General features: G+C 41.6%; 1 protein-coding gene across 10 annotated transcripts; it reads left to right on the forward strand.

Annotated features, from left to right (window-relative positions):
* The first annotated feature begins 615 nt into the window (after positions 1-615).
* Positions 616-19,568, forward strand: LOC110504973 (uncharacterized). 10 transcript variants are annotated; one of them, XR_016491652.1, is made up of 18 exons: positions 616-1,239; positions 3,884-3,989; positions 6,002-6,215; positions 9,103-9,245; positions 11,170-11,332; positions 11,455-11,510; positions 11,687-11,877; positions 12,171-12,281; positions 12,434-12,559; positions 13,034-13,138; positions 13,220-13,378; positions 14,214-14,838; positions 15,822-15,953; positions 16,110-16,524; positions 16,793-16,856; positions 16,984-17,168; positions 17,291-17,379; positions 18,687-19,568. XR_016491652.1 is itself a non-coding variant. In XM_021583889.3 (16 exons), the coding sequence occupies exons 1-16, from the start codon at positions 1,051-1,053 to the stop codon at positions 18,777-18,779; spliced, it is 2,619 nt and encodes an 872-aa protein (XP_021439564.3). In that variant the 5' UTR covers positions 616-1,050; the 3' UTR covers positions 18,780-19,568. The 10 variants fall into 10 exon arrangements, 2 of the variants coding, with proteins under 2 accessions (XP_021439564.3, XP_036825666.2); XR_016491654.1 differs by having other exon boundaries at positions 16,110-16,461; XR_016491655.1 differs by having other exon boundaries at positions 16,293-16,524.
* The last annotated feature ends 2,193 nt before the right edge of the window (positions 19,569-21,761 follow it).

A 21,761-nucleotide genomic window follows, 5' to 3' on the forward strand; every position in this document is an offset into this window, starting at 1 on the left:
AGATATTATATTCCTTCTCTTTTAGCTAGGTAAACACATCGTATTTTCTTATAATCTGCTAAGTCATTACAATTACAACTGACTTTACTTATTTCACCATTTACCATAATGAGATACAAGTTTCAATTCGATTTATCATAAGATATGTTTGTAAGCTTATTATTAAAAAGTCATGACTGAGTGTCCATATAGCTGTACCATGATATTTGCATTGCTACTAAGTAAACCTCCAATTGTTCTCCACTTTTGCATATGATAAAACCTCTTCCCATCCCAAATGGGTTGTCATCCCAGTGACCGGTACTCCAGCCCATCCCCCCGGATCCCAGGGCCCCCGAGAGACTGGGACCCATCCTTCAAAAAGAGCACACAGTGCCACCCACAGAATGCCTGTCCTAACTTAATAATGGACTAATAAAAGTATAAAGAGTGTTTTTTGCAGATGCAGGAATGGCCACATGCAGGAACGCCCCCAAATTGCAGTCCACAATTGCACCCTTCTCCCAACAGATGGCCTGCCATGCCATAATCAGTTACATACCCAACCAAAAAACTCACTTTGATCAGAACCCTCATATACAGCCAAAGCAGTAGGTGGCGGCATGCACCTATATAATTTGTTTGCCGACAGACATAATATCAAAGAAGAATACCCGGTACTGTAGGTGGCGGCAATATGGAATGTTTTTTTTTTGTTTTTCTTATTCAATACCCGGTCCAGCTGGTGACGGTAATGCACCATTAACATTGGATGCCAACCGCCGTTAAACCCCATCGAAGAAGAAGAAGAAGTGGCGGCGGCAATACACCAGTCGGTGTAGTCTGCCATAAAACTTTGAAGGAGAAGAAGAAGAGCACGAGCACTCCTCAGGGTGTATAGTTCTTTTCTTTCAATGTTTTATCAAGACAAGCAAGTTGAAAATGACCTTTGCCTTTCCTCTACGAATGAATGTTTTTATAGATGAAGACCTAGACTAAAACTTTGAATAGCTACCTGAATGGAAACTTAATAGTTGAATAAATGAGACTGACGTCTTGAAAAGATAGAACATGTACCTGTTGCGCTTCTCTATTGCCATCATTCTTGGGTTTGTGTGGTATTTATTTGACCGCGGACAAGTAGCGGCTCAAATTGCTTTATGTTTACTATTTTGGCAATCAACCCCAAATGTTTTAATAAAGACCAGACGGGAAAGCGGAACTCAGACAGACGATGTGGCTGAAGAACATTTATTCCAGGTAATTTAAATATTCTATACATTTGTCATGACTGACTATTCAATTGCAGTAAAGTGTTACTGTTTCATCTGCACGAGAGCTCATCATTGCTACAATTTAACGCTCATAATGAGATTCAATGTAACAGGGCAAGTGAGCCATGCACGTTACTTTTGTTTACATAATGACAGAAACAATGTAACCAGTTCATGATTCATGTCAGTGATGTCAATGTTCACTCATTAATACCACCAAACATTTTAATATTTCAACTGATTGCCTGTCTGCAATCTATTAAGTCGTTAGCCAATGAAACATTGCAGTTGTAGTAGTTGTGGGGTCAAATGAAACGCATAAAATTTAAATGGAAAGTTATTGACATGGACCTCCTCATGTCCTATATATAGCTGGTGGCAAATTGCCCATATTTTTACAAGTGAAGGGGAAAATAAGGTGATACATGGGTGATGAAAGGAGCGCAATGATAACACCCGCGAAATAATGGTGTCCCCTAGCCCAGTAATCCTTGTACCATCTAAATCGCTGTGAAATATATTTTCAATAACATCACCTGTTTTAAGGTGGTGGGTGGTTTTGGTCCACCAGCTTCAAACATCTGTGAAAACTTTTTTGCGATTTAGATGGTGCAATGCTTCCCTACTCGATTCAGTGCTTGTTTTTTTTTTTCATGAACTGAAATTGAGCCAACAGTATTTTAGCAACCAGGAAATGACAGAGCGATTTCCGCTAGATAACACAACCACAAAGTCAGAACATTTTGACAACAGATGCCGCTGCAGAGAATATTGATAAAAGTCCCCTTGTCCGAGAGATTTACATGGTTATTAAAATGTCACACCAGGGTAAGCCTACAAGAAACACAGCCCTTATTTTAAGTGTTTGTAAAATCTCCTATGGAAAAAATGAATGGTGAAAACCGATTGGAATAATTTAAATATTTGACCGCTAGGTGTTATGACACCTCCACGGTTAGGCTTTATTAGCGCCCGGTATATTAGGGACAAATAAATATAAGTCCTATGTGTAGCACCTTTAAACTTCGCTAAGTGAAGTGGACTGACACCTGGTAATAGACTTGCGGAAATGTAATTTCACCATGGGTCCCTGATGTGTACTACACAGAAATGCATAATTATGGATACGAAAGTCGTTCTCTTCATTGTGATGTATCCAAAACTTCTACCTGTTATGCAAAGGTAGACATATGCAATATCCTTCTTTGCCTATTTAGGTATTATTCTACAGACTGGCTATTATTTTAAAGCTGCACTATGCAAAAATAGCATAGCGTAGAAATAGCACACAGAACAGATCTACCGGTTCTTAAACTTGCTTTCAATGAGAATGACAGATCTATAACATACATTTCTATGTGAATTTGGTCAGGTCTCCAAAAAAGTGACATATTGCAGCTTTATTTGAGCTCTGCCACCAAACAAGAACAAATGATGTTGGTCCGGACTGGGCCAAGTCTTAACCTATCATAGACTATCATGTTTCACAAGTCTTAAAATCAAAGTAAAGCTCAGTAGGGTATTGCATAGTAGAGTACAGTACATTGTAGTGTATTCAACTGAAGTGTTCTCTACTGTGCACTGTACTGAACTCTATTCTACTCTACTAAACTCTATTGTACTATACAGTGCTGCCCAAACTTGTGAAACAAGTTTACAAGACGTCTATGGTTGGTTCAGATTTACCGAACCAAATCTGAACCTATCATGGCCGTCTATGTTAGGGCCAAATTTATGCCGGTCCAGGCGTCTGTGGGTGTTGAAATCTGCTTGTCAATGTCCATGGACGTCCGGCGTTGACTACTATGATTTCCCATTGTTGCTCAATTGCAGAGATTCCATTACAGATTTTTCCAAAATTCTGTTAGCGATTTGGTAACAGAATTTCTAGTTTTAATCATTTAATAAATTATCAACAAAATTGATATCAGTAACAACACTATAACTAATTGATAGGTCTACCTTGTTACTTCTGTGAACTTTCATTATCCTCCCTCATGAAGGAGAGAAATTAGGAAATACCTTGAAGGTATGTGGGTTTTTGGTAACAGAATTTCAAGGCACAAGGCAACGTGTCTTAAACATACAGAAGGCGGGAAAAAATGTTACTAAACTAAATATGTGTTGATTTGAATTGACAGCGGTCTTTACTTCAACATGGTAGTGTTTTGATCACAGGAGGTTGGTGGCACCTTAATTAAAGAAAACAGGCTCGTGGTAGTGACTGGAGCGGAAGAGCTGGAACGGTATCAAATACATCAAAATACACCATGCGTTTGATGCAATTCTATATGCTCTGTTGCAGCCATTGTTATGAGCCGGCCTCCCCTCAGCAGCCCCCACTGGTTTTGATGTATTGATAATACCTTTTTACCTTTTTTCCCCCTGCTCGATGTTTTCTAAGACCCCTTTTTTTAATAAGTCAAACTGACACCCAGTCATTTGACACCCAACTTCACATGTTAGTGCTCATGCGTCCTTTTACATTGAAAATGAACCTATGCCATCTTTCTACTTAATCTACATGGAATTAATGATGTCCAAACACTATATTCACCTCTTTACTGTGCCCTGTACTGTACTCTTTACTGTACTGAACTCTACTGTAATGTATCTGAAATGTCTTACAGGAAACCACCGACCATTTAGGTTGTGATGTGACTGATACAACAAGCACTAAAGCTGAAACATCACAGGAGAGACAGTTTCCCCATGTGAAGAGATCTCTTCAGCAAGGTGTGCAATTTTCCTCTGCATAATTTGAGATCTTGCCAGAATGTTCCTAGACATTTAAAAAAAAAAAGTAATCCCGTCAGGTTTTCTGCCAGGGTAAGAGATTTGTAAAGCGGAGTCTATTGTTAAGATCAAGGATGAAATAACCAAAACACTCTGCCCTTTTCCTTAGTGTACTTGGTCAGCCACATGTAGTTCTTCTGTATTCTGTGACACAGTTGAATAGGATAGCAAATGCAGCTGCAGACATATCTCATGTTACATGATCTGGGGCTTGGGTGACAAAGATGTTGAGGCAATAGACACAAAAATAACTCTGTCAATGTGCTGTGCTGTGGATTATGGAAAGCGGGTGTTGCTTTACCAAGCTCTGCTTGGAACGAGTTGGTTGGCATATTTTGTATAAGGCATGCTCAGACCAGTTTGGACTGTTTTCTGTCGGGAAGTGTTTTTGATAATCCTGCTAAAATGAATTTCCCAGCTCACTTCAACCTACACCTTTGAATAAATCATAAGTACCAAATGTAGCCTTTCACTTACAATACTCAGGGCTCTTTTGAAGTGTGTTCAGAAAGTATTCAGACCCCTTCACTTTTTCCACATTTTGTTACGTTACAGCCTTATTTTAAATTGTATTAAATCGGTCCCCCCCCCTCAAACTACACACAATTCCCCATAATGACAAAGCAAAAACAGGTTTTTAGAAATGGTTGCAAATGTATATAAAAACAAAACCTGCAATATCACATTTACATGAGTATTCAGACCCTTTACTCAGTACTTTGTTGAAGCACCTTTGGCAGCAGTTACAGCCTCGGGTGTTCTTGGGTATGACACTACAAGCTTGGCACACCTGTATTTGGGGAGTTAATTCCATTCTTCTCTGCAGATCCTCTCAAGCTCTGTCGGGTTAGATGGATAGCGTGGCTGCACAGCTATTTTCAGGTCTCTCCAGAGATGTTCGATCAGTTTCAAGTCCGGGCTCTGGCTGGGCCACTCAATGACACATGGATTGGCCAGGTGATGAGTGGTGCCTGGTTTCCTCCAGACGTGACACTTGGCATTCAGGCAAAAGTGTTCAATCTTTGTTTCATCAGACCAGAGAACCTTTTTTCTCATGGTCTGAGAGTCCTTTAGGTTCCTTTTGTCACACTCCAAGCGGGCTTTCATGTGCCTTTTACTGAGGAGTGGCATCCGTCTTGCCACTCTACCATAAAGGCCTGATTGGTGGAGTGCTGCAGAGATTAGTTGTCCTTCTGGAAAGTTCTCCCATCTCCACAGAGGAACTCAGGAGCTCTGTCAGACTAACCATCGGGTTCTTGGTCACCTCCCTGACCAAGGCCCTTCTCCTTGATTGCTCAGTTTGGCCAGGCGGCCAGCTCTAGGAAGAGTCTTGGTGGTTCCAAACTTCTATTTAAGAATGGAGGCCACCATGTTCATGGGGACCTTCAATTCTGCAGAATGTTTTTTGGTTCCCTTCCCCAGATCTGTGCCTCGCCACAATCCTGTCTCGGAGCTCAAGGTACAATTCCTTTGACCTCGCAGCTTGATTTTTGCTCTGACATGCACTGTCAACTGTGGGACCTTTTTATATAGACAGGTGTGTGCCTTTCCAAATCATGTCCAATCAATTGAATTTACCACAGGTGGACTTCAAGTTGTAGAAACATCTCAAGGATGATCAATGAAAACCTAATGCACCTGAGCCAAATTTCGAGTCTCAAAGCAAAGGGTCTGAATACTTATGCAAATAAGGTATTTCTGTTTTTTATTTTTAATACATATGCAAAAATGTCTCAACCAGTTTTGGCTTCGTCATTATGGGCTATTGTGTGTAGATTGATGACGGATAAACAATAAAATAATCACATTTAGAATAAGGCTGTAATGTATCAAAATGTGGAAAAAGTGAAGGGGTCTGAATACTTTCCGAATGCACTCTAAATGTACAATATTTTTTTTTGTCTTTGCCAACTATTTAGCCTTTGTTGATTTTGAGTGTACGTTTTCCCCAGTGTTTGACTGTGCCTACGCCCAGCTAGTCCTCCCCTGGTACAGCGTCCCTGGGCCCTGTGACAGTCAGCTCCTGCACCAGGTGCTGTGGAAGGAGTTTGACCAAGTCATCGATCAAGTCATCAGCAGAGGCAAAGACTTTGATGTCTGTGCTGCAAGTGTGGGCTGCATTCGCATCCTGACCCAGCACCTCCATAATGCCAAACAGTCTCATAGGTAATACAGCTCTCCTGCAGTCGCTAGTAGAATATCAATAGAAGCAATAGATTATGGCATCACCCATATTGAGTTGCCGTTCTACAGCTGTATCGCTTGCCTATACTGTTGAAGTGGTTTATGTATATGTGATTGTTTTGGATTTTTTTATTTATTTTTATTTTACCTTTATTTAACCAGGTAGGCAAGTTGAGAACAAGTTCTCATTTACAATTGCGACCTGGCCAAGATAAAGCAAAGCAGTTCGACAGATACAACAACACAGAGTTACACATGGAGTAAAACAAACATACAGTCAATAATAAAGTATAAACAAGTCTATATACAATGTGAGCAAATGAGGTGAGAAGGGAGGTAAAGGCAAAAAAAGGCCTTGGTGGCAAGGTAAATACAATATAGCAAGTAAAACACTGGAATGGTAGTTTTGCAATGGAAGAATGTGCAAAGTAGAAATAAAAATAATGGGGTGCAAAGGAGCAAAATAAATAAATAAATTAAATACAGTTGGGAAAGAGGTAGTTGATAGGGCTAAATTATATGTGGGCTATGTACAGGTGCAGTAATCTGTGAGCTGCTCTGACAGTTGGTGCTTAAAGCTAGTGAGGGAGATAAGTGTTTCCAGTTTCAGAGATTTTTGTAGTTCGTTCCAGTCATTGGCAGCAGAGAACTGGAAAGAGAGACGGCCAAAGAAAGAATTGGTTTTGGGGGTGACTAGAGAGATATATCTGCTGGAGCGTGTGCTACAGGTGGGAGATGCTATGGTGACCAGCGAGCTGAGATAAGGGGGGACTTTACCTAGCAGGGTCTTGTAGATGACATGGAGCCAGTGGGTTTGGCGACGAGTATGAAGCGAGGGCCAACCAACGAGAGCGTACAGGTCGCAATGGTGGGTAGTATATGGGGCTTTGGTGACAAAACGGATTGCACTGTGATAGACTGCATCCAGTTTGTTGAGTAGGGTATTGGAGGCTATTTTGTAAATTACATCGCCAAAGTCGAGGATTGGTAGGATGGTCAGTTTTACAAGGGTATGTTTGGCAGCATGAGTGAAGGATGCTTTGTTGCGAAATAGGAAGCCAATTCTAGATTTAACTTTGGATTGGAGATGTTTGATATGGGTCTGGAAGGAGAGTTTACAGTCTAACCAGACACCTAAGTATTTGTAGTTGTCCACGTATTCTAAGTCAGAGCCGTCCAGAGTAGTGATGTTGGACAGGCGGGTAGGTGCAGGTAGTGATCGGTTGAAGAGCATGCATTTAGTTTTACTTGTATTTAAGAGCAGTTGGAGGCCACGGAAGGAGAGTTGTATGGCATTGAAGCTTGCCTGGAGGGTTGTTAACACAGTGTCCAAAGAAGGGCCGGAAGTATACAGAATGGTGTCGTCTGCGTAGAGGTGGATCAGAGACTCACCAGCAGCAAGAGCGACCTCATTGATGTATACAGAGAAGAGAGTCGGTCCAATAATTGAACCCTGTGGCACCCCCATAGAGACTGCCAGAGGTCCGGACAACAGACCCTCAGATTTGACACACTGAACTCTATCAGAGAAGTAGTTGGTGAACCAGGCGAGGCAATCATTTGAGAAACCAAGGCTGTTGAGTCTGCCGATGAGGATGTGGTGATTGACAGAGTCGAAAGCCTTGGCCAGATCAATGAATACGGCTGCACAGTAATGTTTCTTATCGATGGCGGTTAAGATATCGTTTAGGACCTTGAGCGTGGCTGAGGTGCACCCATGACCAGCTCTGAAACCAGATTGCATAGCAGAGAAGGTATGGTGAGATTCGAAATGGTCGGTAATCTGTTTGTTGACTTGGCTTTCGAAGACCTTAGAAAGGCATGGTAGGATAGATATAGGTCTGTAGCAGTTTGGGTCAAGAGTGTCCCCCCCTTTGAAGAGGGGGATGACCGCAGCTGCTTTCCAATCTTTGGGAATCTCAGACGACACGAAAGAGAGGTTGAACAGGCTAGTAATAGGGGTGGCAACAATTTCGGCAGATAATTTTAGAAAGAAAGGGTCCAGATTGTCTAGCCCGGCTGATTTGTAGGGGTCCAGATTTTGCAGCTCTTTCAGAACATCAGCTGAATGGATTTGGGAGAAGGAGAAATGGGGAAGGCTTGGGCGAGTTGCTGTTGGGGGTGCAGTGCTGTTGACAGGGGTAGGAGTAGCCAGGTGGAAAGCATGGCCAGCAGTAGAAAAATGCTTATTGAAATTTTCAATTATGGTGGATTTATCAGTGGTGACAGTGTTTCCTATCTTCAGTGCAGTGGGCAGCTGGGAGGAGGTGTTCTTATTCTCCATGGACTTTACAGTGTCCCAGAACTTTTTTGAGTTAGTGTTGCAAGAAGCAAATTTCTGCTTGAAAAAGCTAGCCTTGGCTTTTCTAACTGCCTGTGTATAATGGTTTCTAGCTTCCCTGAACAGCTGCATATCACGGGGGCTGTTCGGGCTGTTCGGGCTGTTCGATGCTAATGCAGAACGCCATAGGACGTTTTTGTGTTGATTAAGGGCAGTCAGGTCTGGGGAGAACCAAGGGCTATATCTGTTCCTGGTTCTAAATTTCTTGAATGGGGCATGTTTATTTAGATGGTTAGGAAGGCATTTTGGATTTATTGGATAAATCATTAACATCCTCAGTTCTGAATTTCAAACTTAAAAAAAAAAATATATAGATTTAATGTGACCTAGGGTACTATGCAGGTTGTCACATGATGGAAGAATGGCCTGTATGAAGTATTGCGGTGATAGAATGTCTCGCTTTTCAATGTGTTGTCCTCTGTCCTGATATCATCAATCTAGGTATTGTTGCTCACTTTGTCATTATTCCAAATAGACTATTTTTATTAATATTGTCTGTCTGTTTTGTTCTCTCTCTCCGTGTGTCAGAAAACCATTGTTCCGCTCTAGAGGAGAGGAGGTTGAAGTTCTCCGAGTGTTCTCTGAAGCACTGGTGCGAAACCTTTTACCCCAGTCCCTATGGGGACTGGCAGTCAGCCACTGTGCCTTAAATGAGATAGTTGCCTTAAAAGGTAAGCTCCACAATATAGGCCTATCAGTGCCTCATGTAATTCTCTCAGCACATTGCGGAAGTTTTGAAAAAAGAAGAAATTAGCATGAAACCATTGTTTCTTATCATTCTATCATGATAAGTAAAGGATAGAGGTTAGAAATACTGCACATACTGTTACTAAACTAGGGCTATCCTTAGAGGAAAGCTAACACAATGTGTTGTTGAAACCTGCAGATAATGTAGAACACATTTCACTGCACCTATGTGACAATAAAATATATATATATATATATATATATATATATATATATATATAATGGTCAGTGGCTCTGATCACAGGAGCCAGTGAAACGGCTTGGATAATTTACATTTATGGCTTTGTAATGGTAAGGGTGTTTAACTGTTGTAGATAAAACATTTAACTTCTGTCTTCTGCACCTGTAACCTTAATTGAGTCTCAATAATGTTCAGTGAAACTTGACCGTTAACACCATTTTTTTTAAACCTGGGAGACGTGGATAATGGTGGATACTGGAGGTGGCCATTGGTATAAAAGTGAAACAAGTTGGAAAGGTTCTCCTTAATGGTCTGTTATTCTGAGCCAAAGTGTGTCTGCTTTTTACCTATATATACTGAGCAAAAATAGAAACGCAACATGCAACAATTTCAAAGATTTTACTGAGTTGCAGTTCATATAAGGAAATCAGTCAAATGAAATAAATTCATTAGGGCCTAATTTATAGATTTCACTTGACTGAGAATACAGATATGCGTCTGTTGGTTACAGATACCTTAAACAAAATGTAGGGACGTGGATCAGAAAACGAGTTCGTATCTGGTGTGACCACGCCGCCTCATGCAGCGTGACGCATCTCCTTCACATAGAGTTGATCAGGCTTTTGATTGTGGCCTGTGGAAGGTTGTTCTCTTCAATGGCTGTGCAAAATTGCTTGGTATTGGCGGGAACTGGAACACACTGTTGTACACCGCGATCCAGAGCATCCCCAACATTCTCAATGGCAGAAATGTCTGGTGAGTATGCAGGCCATGAAAGAACTGGAACATTTTCAGCTTCCAGAAATTATGTACAGATCCTAGCGACATGGGGCTGTGCATTATCATGCTGAAACATGAGGTGATGGTGGCGGATGAATGGCACAACAACGGGCCTCAGGATCTCGTCATGACATCTCTGTGGATTTAAATTGCCATCGATAAAATGCAATTGTGTTCATTGTCTGTAACTTATGCCCATACCATAATCCCACCGCCACCATTGGGTTCTCTTTTCACAATGTTGACATCAGTAAACCGCTCGCCCACACGATGCCATACTAGTAGTTTAAGGTTGTGAATCCAGATGGACGTATTGCCAAATTCTCTAAAACAACGTTGGAGGCGGCTTATGTTAAGAAATGTACATTTAATTCTCTGGCAACAGCTCTATTGGACATTCATGCAGTCAGTATGCCAATTGCATGCTCCCCCAATTTGAGACATCTGTCATTTGTTCCTTTTGCTTATTTTCAGAATAACTGTAAGATGTAAATATTGTGTCGTTCCTGGAAGCTGTTGCCGTAGTGATAACCAAAAGATACCTATGTGAGACAACTGCACATTTTAGAATGGCCTTTTATTGTCCCAAGCACAAGGTGCATCTGTGTAATTACCATTCTGTTTAATCAGCTTCTCGAAATGCCACACCAGTCAGGTGGATTGATTATCTTAGCAAGGAGAAATGCTCACTAACAGGGATATAAACTAATTTGTGCACAAGATTTAAGAGAAATAAGCTTCCCAAATTAGATATTTTATTTCAGCTCATGAAACATGGGGCAGTTTATATTTTTTGTTTAGTATTTATTGAACATGGTTTTGTCCCACTACTATGTGGTTTTACTCTGTAGTAGGTATCACATTGACTTTGTCATCCATGCCCTCAGTACTGGACCTGCTGGTGCGTTGGCTCTCAGACCCTGACAACCTCAACCAGCTGGTGGTGAGTCAGCTGGATGGAGCGACCCGTAAAAGCTCTGTGGCGGATCTGTGTGAGTCCCACTCTGACAGGGCCTCTCCAGCCTCCCTGGAGAGCCAGGCCAGTGGAGCGTGAGTGGACCTTTTCCTACCAGGCTGCCTCTCTTGTCTTTAATAAACACACTTCAGTGCTGCACGGGTGCAGAGAACACAGAAAGAAATTGTGCTTTGATTTTGTTTGGTGGTCTTTTTAGGACGCAGGAAGAAACAGAGGATGTGCAAACCAGTGACAGCAAGTCCAAAAAGAAAGGTGAGGGTATTTGTGTATTTGAAACCATCACTAGGCTAATTAAAATGTCCAGTTTATTCTGTGTGTTTTTCTTTCCCCTGCCTTAAAGTTATCACAGTTTGCAGTCAACTTGTGACATAGAAAAGGGCAATGAAAAAGGTTGACACTTAGCTAATCAGATATGGGTGTTTTTCCAGCTAACAAATTGAAGGAAGGCTGGTCTAAATTCCTTGACAAGATGAGATTGAAGAATGCTAAAAGGGAGAAGATGAAGAAAAGGGAGCAGGCGCTGGTTGTCATGGCCATGTCTATCCAGGGTCGTCCATCAAACGAAACTGAAGGGAGTAGCCGGGAGGGCTCCATCCGGAACCAGCAGGACTCTGACAATGTAAGGACACTGCACCAGAAAGAGCAGCTCTGCAGTCATCACTGCACTATTCACCCTGTTCTAGCCTTTTTTTTAAATAGCAATTCAACTGATTTCTAAAGACAGTGCTGAAGACAGTGCATACGTACAGACAGTACATGTTTTGCCATCTATCCAATAGAATATTATTTCTGAATGTCCTCTCTCCTCCCTAAACATTGTTCTATTTATAGTCTGGTAACATTAAGTATCAAACTGAGGATGAAATATAACACGGCTGACATTTTTATTTTGTCATTGGCTTGTTTCACCAGGAGGACAGTGATCTGGAGAGCTACTGGAACAGTGTACAAGAGGATATGATGGAATTCAATCTGTCGTATGAGCTGTGGCGGGTTGGCCACTGGGCTGTCAGCGTCCCTTGTGTAAGTCACTAATCGCACACAAGTCACTGTGGAATGCTTTGAATGTAACTACTGTTAGTTATGAAACTGAGCTGTGTGAAGACATGTCCTTGGTCGTTCTGTTACCTGTTTGTGCCAGAATGGTGTGTAAAGTAAGATGTTACTGTCTGTAGGTGGAGAGGGAAAACGAGGAACTGTGTTTTACAGTTCACCTGGAGGAGAGGGACAACCCTGAAAACCTTCACTGGAACGTGAGGAAGACCCAAACAGACATCATCCACTTCCGCAACCTATGGCAGGTTAGGGAATTATGAAGAGGGATATTGTATTGTTGCTATTGTGTTGCACAAGGTATCATTTCACTATGTAACCTCATGGCCAATGAAATGATGTAAAGCCACTATGCTGTTTGGTATTGAATTAATTCAGTGTAAAAGGTTATTGAGAAATGAGACCAATGGTAACTTCCTTATTTTGTTGGGTCTCAAGATGACAAAACCACAGCACTGTTGTCAAAACAGACCGCTGCAGGACTTGTGGATGTAACAGATACCGTACTGTTTCATTTATCTCTGACATCGTATGGATGTTGCACAGATACAACCAATGCTAATAGTCTTGAGTGTATAGTCTCTTCTGACACTGGTCCCCCTTTTGCATCCTCAATATGGGTCCAGATTTACATTTGAGTCATTTAGCAGACGCTCTTATCTACAGATCATACAATTTATATTTTATTAATATTTTTCCCTTGTTTGGATTGTTTGTTTTAGGACTCTGCTACTTTACCCTCCCTATCCGTGTTAGAAGAGAGTACTGTGGTGAACATCAGTGAGGATTTTAAAGAAGCCAAAAAGTCAATCAAGCACTTCTTACAGGTACACTGGCATACTTCAGGTAAGAGCATAAATTAACACAGATAGGTGATCTGATATGATAAAAATAAATGTCCTTTCCAGGAGCTGGTGTCTGATGATCTAGTGGGCCACACTCAGCCAGTGTTTCAGTTTCTGTGTCCTCTGGACAAGCTGCTGGTTGAAGAGGATCATGTGGGGGAAGTGTGGGGCCTCTTCAGTGGCCTGGCCTACTTCCTGACTCCGGGCCAAGAGGAGGATGAGGTAGGCATTTTAATAACCTGTTGAGCAAGGCCTGCAAGCCAGGTCGTCTTGTATCATGTCAGTGTCACCACAAATGGCAAATGATGCCCTCTGCTGGTGGATTAATAAACCAAACCAGTTGTGAGTCTCTAGCAGTCAGTCAGTATTTGTGATAGTGTTTCAATGCACAACTTTCAAAGACATTTGAAAGTAAGTATTTGGGTATTTGTATATATTTTTTAAACTAAATACCTGGCCTCCTAAGGCACTGCATCGCGGTGCTAGAGGTGTCACTACAGACCCGGGTTCAATCCCAGGCTGTGTTGCAGCCGGCCGCAACTTTGGTCGCCAGCTGTACAGCGTTTCCTCCTACACATTGGTGCGGCTGGCTTCCGGGTTAAGCAAGCAGTGTGTCAAGAAGCAGTGCGGCTTGACGGGGTTGTTTTTTGGACAATGCATGGCTCTAGACCTTCGCCTCTCCCGAGTCCGTACGGGAGTTGCAGCGATGGGACAAGACTGGAACTACCAATTGGATACCACGAAATTGGGAAGAAAAAAGGGGTAAAAAGTGTAAGAAAAACAAAATACTCTGTATTTTCAAATAATCTCATGCATTTGAAAGTAGGTCTGTTTGTTATTTGAAATAATGTATTTGGAAAAATGTTCTAATAGTAGGCTTTTTATGGGAAATGATTAGAAAATACATCAAAACACCTCGAACAGAAGTAGTAGCTAGTTCACATTATTTAAACATACTCAAACATACTCAAACATACTCATACCAAAAACAATAATTTTAATAATCAAATGTACATGTATGTGAACCCAGGTCTGCAATGCACATTGAATTTTTCAGGACAAGCACAACAGCCTTGGAAGAGGGACCAAACCAGATGATTCCAACACAACGGAGGCTGCAGACCCAACTGCAACTGAGAACCTGGATGGCGATACAAGGGATGACCTGGCCCGGGGCCCATGTATCATCATCTCCCAATGTGATGAGGATTCTCCTCCAGAACCCAGTTCCATTGAGTGCTGCAGAGATGACGAAACCGAACCAATAGAGAAATCTGACATTTTGGTTAATGCAGACAAAACCGAGGGATCTGAGAACCCCAGAACTTCTCACCTAAAGATGGCAATCAAAAGGCTATCTAGATCAGAGGAGTGTCTGGCCCAAACAAAATCAGACACCCCTGAAGACCAGACTGACTCTTTCTGTAGACTGCGACGTTCCAGTGAAAATGGAAGCTTGCAATTTGACCTCGCTGTCAGTCCAACACATCCTTTTGGTGGAAAGTCGAATAAAAAGGAGAAACTCACTTTCAAAATGTCAGGAGGGATGCCCAAGAGTAAAGGAAATGAAATGGGGAGTCAGCCAAAATTAGAAGACTCACCGTGTTTGAAAAAGGAACAATCCAGCTGGGAGCAAATGGAAGCAACCAAAGCCCTTTTTGATTTGTTGAAAGCAATATCTGGTTAGTTCTACCTTCCTAATTTGTTTGAAATTGTATACTGGGTTCGAGTCCAGGCTCTGTTGCAGCAGACCGCGACTGGGAGACCCATGGGATGGCGCACAATTGGCCCAGCGTTGTCCTGGTTAGGAGACGGTTTGGTCGGCAGGGATGTCCTTGTCCCATCGCGCACTAGCGACTCCTGTGGCGGGCCGGGCGCAGTGCACGCTGACACGGTTGCCAGGTGCACTGTTTCCTCAGACACATTGGTGAGGCTGGCATCTGGGTTAAGTAGGCATTGTGTCAAGAAGCAGTGCGGCTTGGTTGGGTTGTGTTTCGGAGGACGCACGGCTCTCGACCTTCGCCTCTCCCGAGTCCGTACGGGAGTTGCAGCGATGAGACAAGACTAACTACCAATTGGACATCACGAAATTGGGGAGATTTTTTAAAACATTTTTTATAAATAATAAATGGTATACTGAACAAAAATAACAAAAATATAAATACAAAAATATAAGTGCAACATGTAATGTTGGTTTCATATTTTTCTCTCAAATTTGTTTACATCCCTGTTAGTGAATATTTCTCCTTTGCCAAGATAATCAATCCACCTGACAGGTGTGGCATTTCAAGAAGCTAATTAAACAGTATGGTCATTACACAGGTGCACCTTGTGAGAGGACAATAAAAGGCCACTTTAAAATGTGCCGTTTCGTCACACAACACAGTGCCACAGATGTCAACATTTTTGCAATTGGCATGCTGACTGCAGGAATGTCCACCAGAGCTGTTGCCAGAGAATTTAATGTTAACTTCTCTACCATAAGCTGCCTCCAATGGCACTTTAGATAATTTGGCAGTACGTCTAAGTGGCCTCACAACCGAAGACCACTTGTAATCACACCAGCCCAGGACCTCCACATCTGGCTTTTTCACATGAGGGATCACCTGTTACCTGTCTGAAACGTCTCAGGGAAGCTCATCTGCGTGCTTGTCGTCCTCACCAGGGTCTTTTTGATTGCAGTTCAGTATCGTAACCGACTTCAGGGGGCAAATACTCACCTTCGAATGGCCACTGGCAAGCTGGAGAAGTGTGCTCTTCACAGATGAATCCTGGTTTCAACTGTACCGGGCAGATGGTAGGCAACATGTATTGTGTCGTGTGGGTGTGTTTGCTGATGTCAACATTGTGAACAGAGTGCCCCATGGTGGCGGTGGGGTTATGGAATGTGCATGCATATGCTTCGGACAATGAACACAATTATAATTTTATCAATGATGATTTGAACACACAGAGATACCGTGATGAGATCCTGAGGCCCATTGTCGTGCCATTCATCCGCCGCCATCACCTCGTGTTTCAGCATGATAATGAATGGCCCCATGTTGCAAGGATCTGTACATAATTCCTGGAGGCTGAAAATGTCCCAGTTCTTCCATGGCCAGCATACTCACCAGACGTGTCACCCATTCTGTAGGTTTGGGATGCTCTGAATCGACGTGTATGACCAGTGTTTTCCAGTTCCCGCCAATATCCAGCGACGACACACAGCCATTGAAGAGGAGTGGGGCAACATTCCACAGGCCACAGTCAACCGCCTGATCAACTCTATGTGAAGGAGATGTGTCGTACTGCATGAGGCAAATGTTGGTCACACCAGATACTGACTGGGTTTCTGATCCACACCCCTATTTAAAACAAAACAAAAAGTAATAATGGTGTCTGTGACCAACAGATGCATATCTGTATTCCCAGTCATGTAAAATCCATAGATTAGGGCCCAATGAATTTATTTCAATTGACTGATTTCTTTATAACTCAGTAAAAAGAAAAATATTGGTGCATGTTGCATTTATATTTTTGTTCAATGTCATTTTATATGTTTATATTTTAATTAGAGTCACCTTTTGAGGATGGTTATGAATATTAATGACATTTAATAGTGTGTAATAATCAGCACCCTACTTTGCCCTCCAGGCAATTCCATCCTTCTGAACATATTTGATGCGATTTTGAAACCCGTCATGCCGATATTGAAAAAGTAAGAACTGTGAAATATTCTCCCATTTTTCCACTGCAGTCCTGGTTTGTCATACTGACAGAGTAATAGGATGATCTACATTTGTCCTTTTGAGAATCCCAGCATGACTTTTTATAATATTCTCTAGGAAAGTGAACAGCTTCTTGAATAATATGAACCCAACGGAAGCACAGATTGCCTCCTATATCGACAACCTGCGTGAGAAACAGTGGCCCGGGGGCTTGCCGGAGGTGACATGCCCTATACCCCATCGCAGCAGTGAGGAGAAGCATGAAACCAAAGACCGAGCTCACCATCTCATCAATGCCAGATGTATGTGATATACACAGCGTTTTGTTTTTTTTCTATCTAAATGTTTGGAATTCTGCTTTTCATGCTTGGACAGAAATTTGAGAAGTTTGTCACAGTTCACTAACAACATGTTCTCATTTTAGATTCAAACTATTTAATCTTGAAGAAGACCGATATGGAGTCAGCATTTAAGCTCTTCCAGGACTGTGAAGAAAACAAGAAGCTGGTCTATGTGCGTATCTAGCCTCTTGAGTTTCTGTAGAGAGCACTGGAAGAGAGAACTCTGGCGTCAAGATCCTAATGTCCTCTCATCAATGTTGCAGTTCTGTCTCTCTATATTTGATATCTGTCAAATGTTCTAAAAATATACAGTACCAGTCAAAGTTTTAGACACCTACTCATTCAAGGGTTTTCTTTATTTGTACTATTTTCTACACTGTAGAATGGTAGGGAATACATCAAAACTATGAAATAACACATATGGAATCATGTAGTAACCAAAAAAGTGTTAAACAAATCAAAATATATTTTAGATTCTTCAAAGTAGCATTGATGACAGCTTTGTACACTATTGGCATTCTCTCAAATAGCTTCACCTGGAATGCTTTTCCAACAGTCTTGAAGCAGTTCCCACACATGCTGAGCACTTGTTGGCTGCTTTTCCTTCACTCTGTGGTCCCAACTCATCCCAAACCATCTAAATGGGGTTGAGGTCGGGTGATTGTTGAGGCCAGGTCATCTGATGCAGCACTCCATCACTCTCCTTGGTCAAATAGCCCTTACACAGCCTGGAGGTGTGTTTTGGATCATTGTCCTGTTGAAAAACAAATTATAGTCCCACTAAGCGCAAACTAGATGGGATGGCGTATCTCTGCAGAATGCTGTGGTAGCCATGCTGGTTAAGTATGCCTTGAATTTTAAATGAATTACATGCAGTGTCACCAGCAAAGCAGCATCACACCACCTCCATGCTTCACGACGGTAACCACATATGCGGAGATCATCCGTTCACCTACTCTACATCTCACAAAGAACCAAACATCTCAAATTTGGACAGATTTCCACCGGTCTAATGTCCATTGCTCGTGTTTCTTGGCTCAAACAAGTCTCTTCTTCTTACTGGTGTCCTTTAGTAGTGGTTTCTTTGCAGCAAGTCGACCACGAAGGCCTAATTTCACGCAGTCTCCTCTGAACAGTTGATGTTGAGATGTCTGTCACTTGAGCTCTGAGTAATTTATTTGGGCTGCAATCTAAGGTGCAGTTAACTCCTCTAATGAACGTATTCTCTGCAGCAGAGGTAACTCTGGGTCTTCCTTTCCTGTGGCGGTCCTTTGAGAGCCAGTTTCATCATAGCGCTTGATGGTTTTTGCGACTGCATTTGAAGAAACATTCAATTCATAGTTTTGACGTCCTCACTATTATTCTATAATGTAAGAAAAACCCTTGAATGAGTGGGTGTGTCCAAACTTTTGACTGGTACTGTAGACTTTCTTGTACAGTTATGTTGATTCACCTTTTGCTTCTCTTTCTTTTCAATAGATGCTGCTTTCATTCCTGTTGAGAGAGCTTCTGCCAGGTGAGGATGCCCTTAATGTGAGTGCCATAACCCTGCAGAAAGTGAACGTCAACTAACTCATTTTTAGATGTTCTCAGGTGAATCATGCTTTTAAATGATCTTTAGTTCAGTGAACTTTCGTTCTGATGTTTTAGAAAATGTTCATATTTATTTGATTGGTTGTCAGGCCTTACAACAGTCCCATTTAGTAGCATTTAATCCATATGTCTACACTTGATTGGAGTATTATAATAAATACATCTTTATGATACATTTCCAGGAAAACATATTTTACCTCATGCATTAAACATGCTGTGAATCATGCCTATTATTTAAAATGTATCATATGTTGACTATGAAATAAGTTGATCTTGATTATGTATTTAGCAACATGGGCAAATAATGTGTGGTATAAAAATGTGTGGTTATTCAGGTTCAAATGTCCTTTACCAGTGTAGAAAATGTCAATATTTGCTATCGAGATGGTAACAATGTACTCCATTGTCAAACTCAGAGGGACCATAAATGCACTTTTATTTCGAAAAACTTTACTGGTAGGGACAAACAGAGCACTGTGAATAAAATGTTAAAATGTTGTCCAAAACGTTTATAATCACGTTCAGAGTTGATGGGGAGATGTGTTAAATGACCAGAATCATTTGACTGAAGTTGTTCATATTGTGTTTGGTTTGGAGAATAATTAATTCTTATTATTCTTAATTCTTATTATTCTCCGAATAATAATAAGCCAGTAATTACACATGTGATCTAGGTTTTACCATGGCTTCCGAAGCAACTGAATGTGATGTTTTCGGTGTCGATGTGCCTTCTTAATAAAGTTATTTACATTTTTCTTGCTTTTTTGACATATGCCTGTTATGCTTTCATTTTTAACAATTTAAATAGGCAAGTCAGTTAAGAACAAATTCTTATTTACAATGACAATGACAGCCTAGGAACAATGGGTCTGCCTTGTTCAAGGGCAGAACGACAGATTTTTTACCTTGTCAGTTCGGGGATTTGATCTAGCAACCGTTACTGGCCCAACGCTCTAACCACTAGGCTACCTGCTGCCCCTTTAGATTGTGTGGTAAATATATTCTGTCTTCTGAATATGGATTCATCCAGTCCAATGGTATTACTGAGTTTTAACTGTCTTTCTCTATGTTGATCATTATTAAAGTTCACAGACAAAAATAAATGGATTATTAAAGTGGCAATATGTCACTTTTTGGGCGACCTGACTAAATTGACATAAATGTGAGCTATAGATTTCTAATTCTACTTGAAAGCGAAACGATTTCGGCATAGTGCAGTTTTAAGAGATTAACAACTCATTTGGATTTTGTAGCTATACTTAAGGATACCCAAGATAATCGATGCTGGTGGGAGGAGCTATAAGACAGACTGATTGTAATGGCTGGAATGGAGCTAGATGCAGACACCAACCCCCGGACCTTCTGGCAAAAAATCAAAACAATCAACGGAGACAAAACCAATAACATCATACCTGTGCTAAAGTCTCAAAACCAACTCATCGAAGACAACGAAACAAAAGCAACATTATTCAGAAACCACCTACAAAATGTTCATTCTTGTCCCGGCGATCCTCTCTTTGACAAAGACTGGAAAACCATCGACGACAGAGAAATGCAGAAAACAGTGTACACCTCAAATCCGACACCAGTAGACCATCCCCTCACCCACTCTGTTAGCGTTGAAGAAATCAAGACTCACCTGAAGAAAAAAAAAAAAAAAAAAGCACCAGGGGAAGACAACATTGACAGCACACTCATCAAACAAGCACCTGATGAATACCTGCACCTCCTTTCCAACCTCTTCACAGAATGTCCCACGGAAGGCTACTTTCCCCTACCTTGGAAATCTGCAGTTGTCACAATGATCCACAAACCTGGCAAAGACCCATACAACGTCACAAGTTATAGAACAATCAGCCTCCTCAGTCATGTCGGGAAGCTGTTTGAGAGAGTACTCACCCAAAGACTGAGCGGCCACATCGAGGAAATGGGCCTCCTTGGAATCCACCAAGCTGGCTTCAGGAAAGCAAGATCAACCACCGATAACATTCTAAGACTGTCAGAGGACATCCTTCGGAACTTCAAGAAAAAAAGAACTTACCCTGGCGGTTTTCTTTGACATAGAGAAAACATTTGACAAGATGTGGCACAATGGACTGTGTTACCGGCTCGCAGACTCCAATCTCAAACTACCGCTCTCCATCAGAAACATCATCACCAGCTTTCTCCATAACCGTACAATTAAAGTGAAGGTCTCCACAGCAATATCCTCACCTTTCACCCCGGAGGCAGGTGTCCCACAGGGGGCAGTTCTAAGTCCGCTACTCTTTCTACTCTACATATCAGATATCTACTACCCTCCACCCACCATAGGTCAAGTCTCACAGTTTGCCGATGACCTCTGCTACTGGTCCAGCTCCAAATGTCCTCAACTTGCTGCAAAAAAACTCCAGAAGTCTATTGAAAGGATCGAGTCGTGGTCTAACATGTGGCGAGTAAAATTGAACCCACAAAATACCCAATGTGTCCTCTTCACAAGAAGCACCAGCAAAAAAAACAGGAAACCCATAGATCTCAAACTCTACGGTGAAACAATAAAAGTAGAAAAATAAGCAAAATTCCTTGGAGTCACCTTCCAGAAGAACATGCACTGGACAACCCATAAAGCGAACATAGAGAGAGAGGGACAAAAAAGACTAAACCACCTAAAAACGCTGTGCGGAAGAAAATATGGATTCTCACCTCAGACTGCTGAAAGTCTACATCAGCATATCTGGACTGACATCAATAAACAATAGACAGTCAATCATTGGCCAGAAGTTCATCAACAGAGCCACTCACAACACATCATTGAAGGAAGCCGTGGGACAGGCCAAATGAACCACAGATACACACACCCATGTCCATAATGCTGAAACTGACCTAGAAGAGGGGAAGAAAAAAAATACAAAATACAAAAAAAAAAATATATATATAACAACAACAAAATAATAATTTGTGTGTGTATGAAAATGTGTAGAT

This window comes from Oncorhynchus mykiss, chromosome 25, assembly GCF_057628025.1.
Source record: "Oncorhynchus mykiss isolate SJ-2025 chromosome 25, ASM5762802v1, whole genome shotgun sequence".
Taxonomy (NCBI): domain Eukaryota; kingdom Metazoa; phylum Chordata; class Actinopteri; order Salmoniformes; family Salmonidae; genus Oncorhynchus; species Oncorhynchus mykiss.

Coding starts and splice junctions, on each gene's coding strand:
- LOC110504973 (XM_021583889.3), top strand. CDS start 1,051: ATGTACCTGTTGCGCTTCTCTATTGCCATCATTCTTGGGTTTGTGTGG. Junction 11,511..11,686: donor CAGCAAGTCCAAAAAGAAAG/GTGAGGGTATTT, acceptor GTGTTTTTCCAG/CTAACAAATTGAAGGAAGGC. Junction 17,380..18,686: donor AAAACAAGAAGCTGGTCTAT/GTGCGTATCTAG, acceptor TCTTTTCAATAG/ATGCTGCTTTCATTCCTGTT.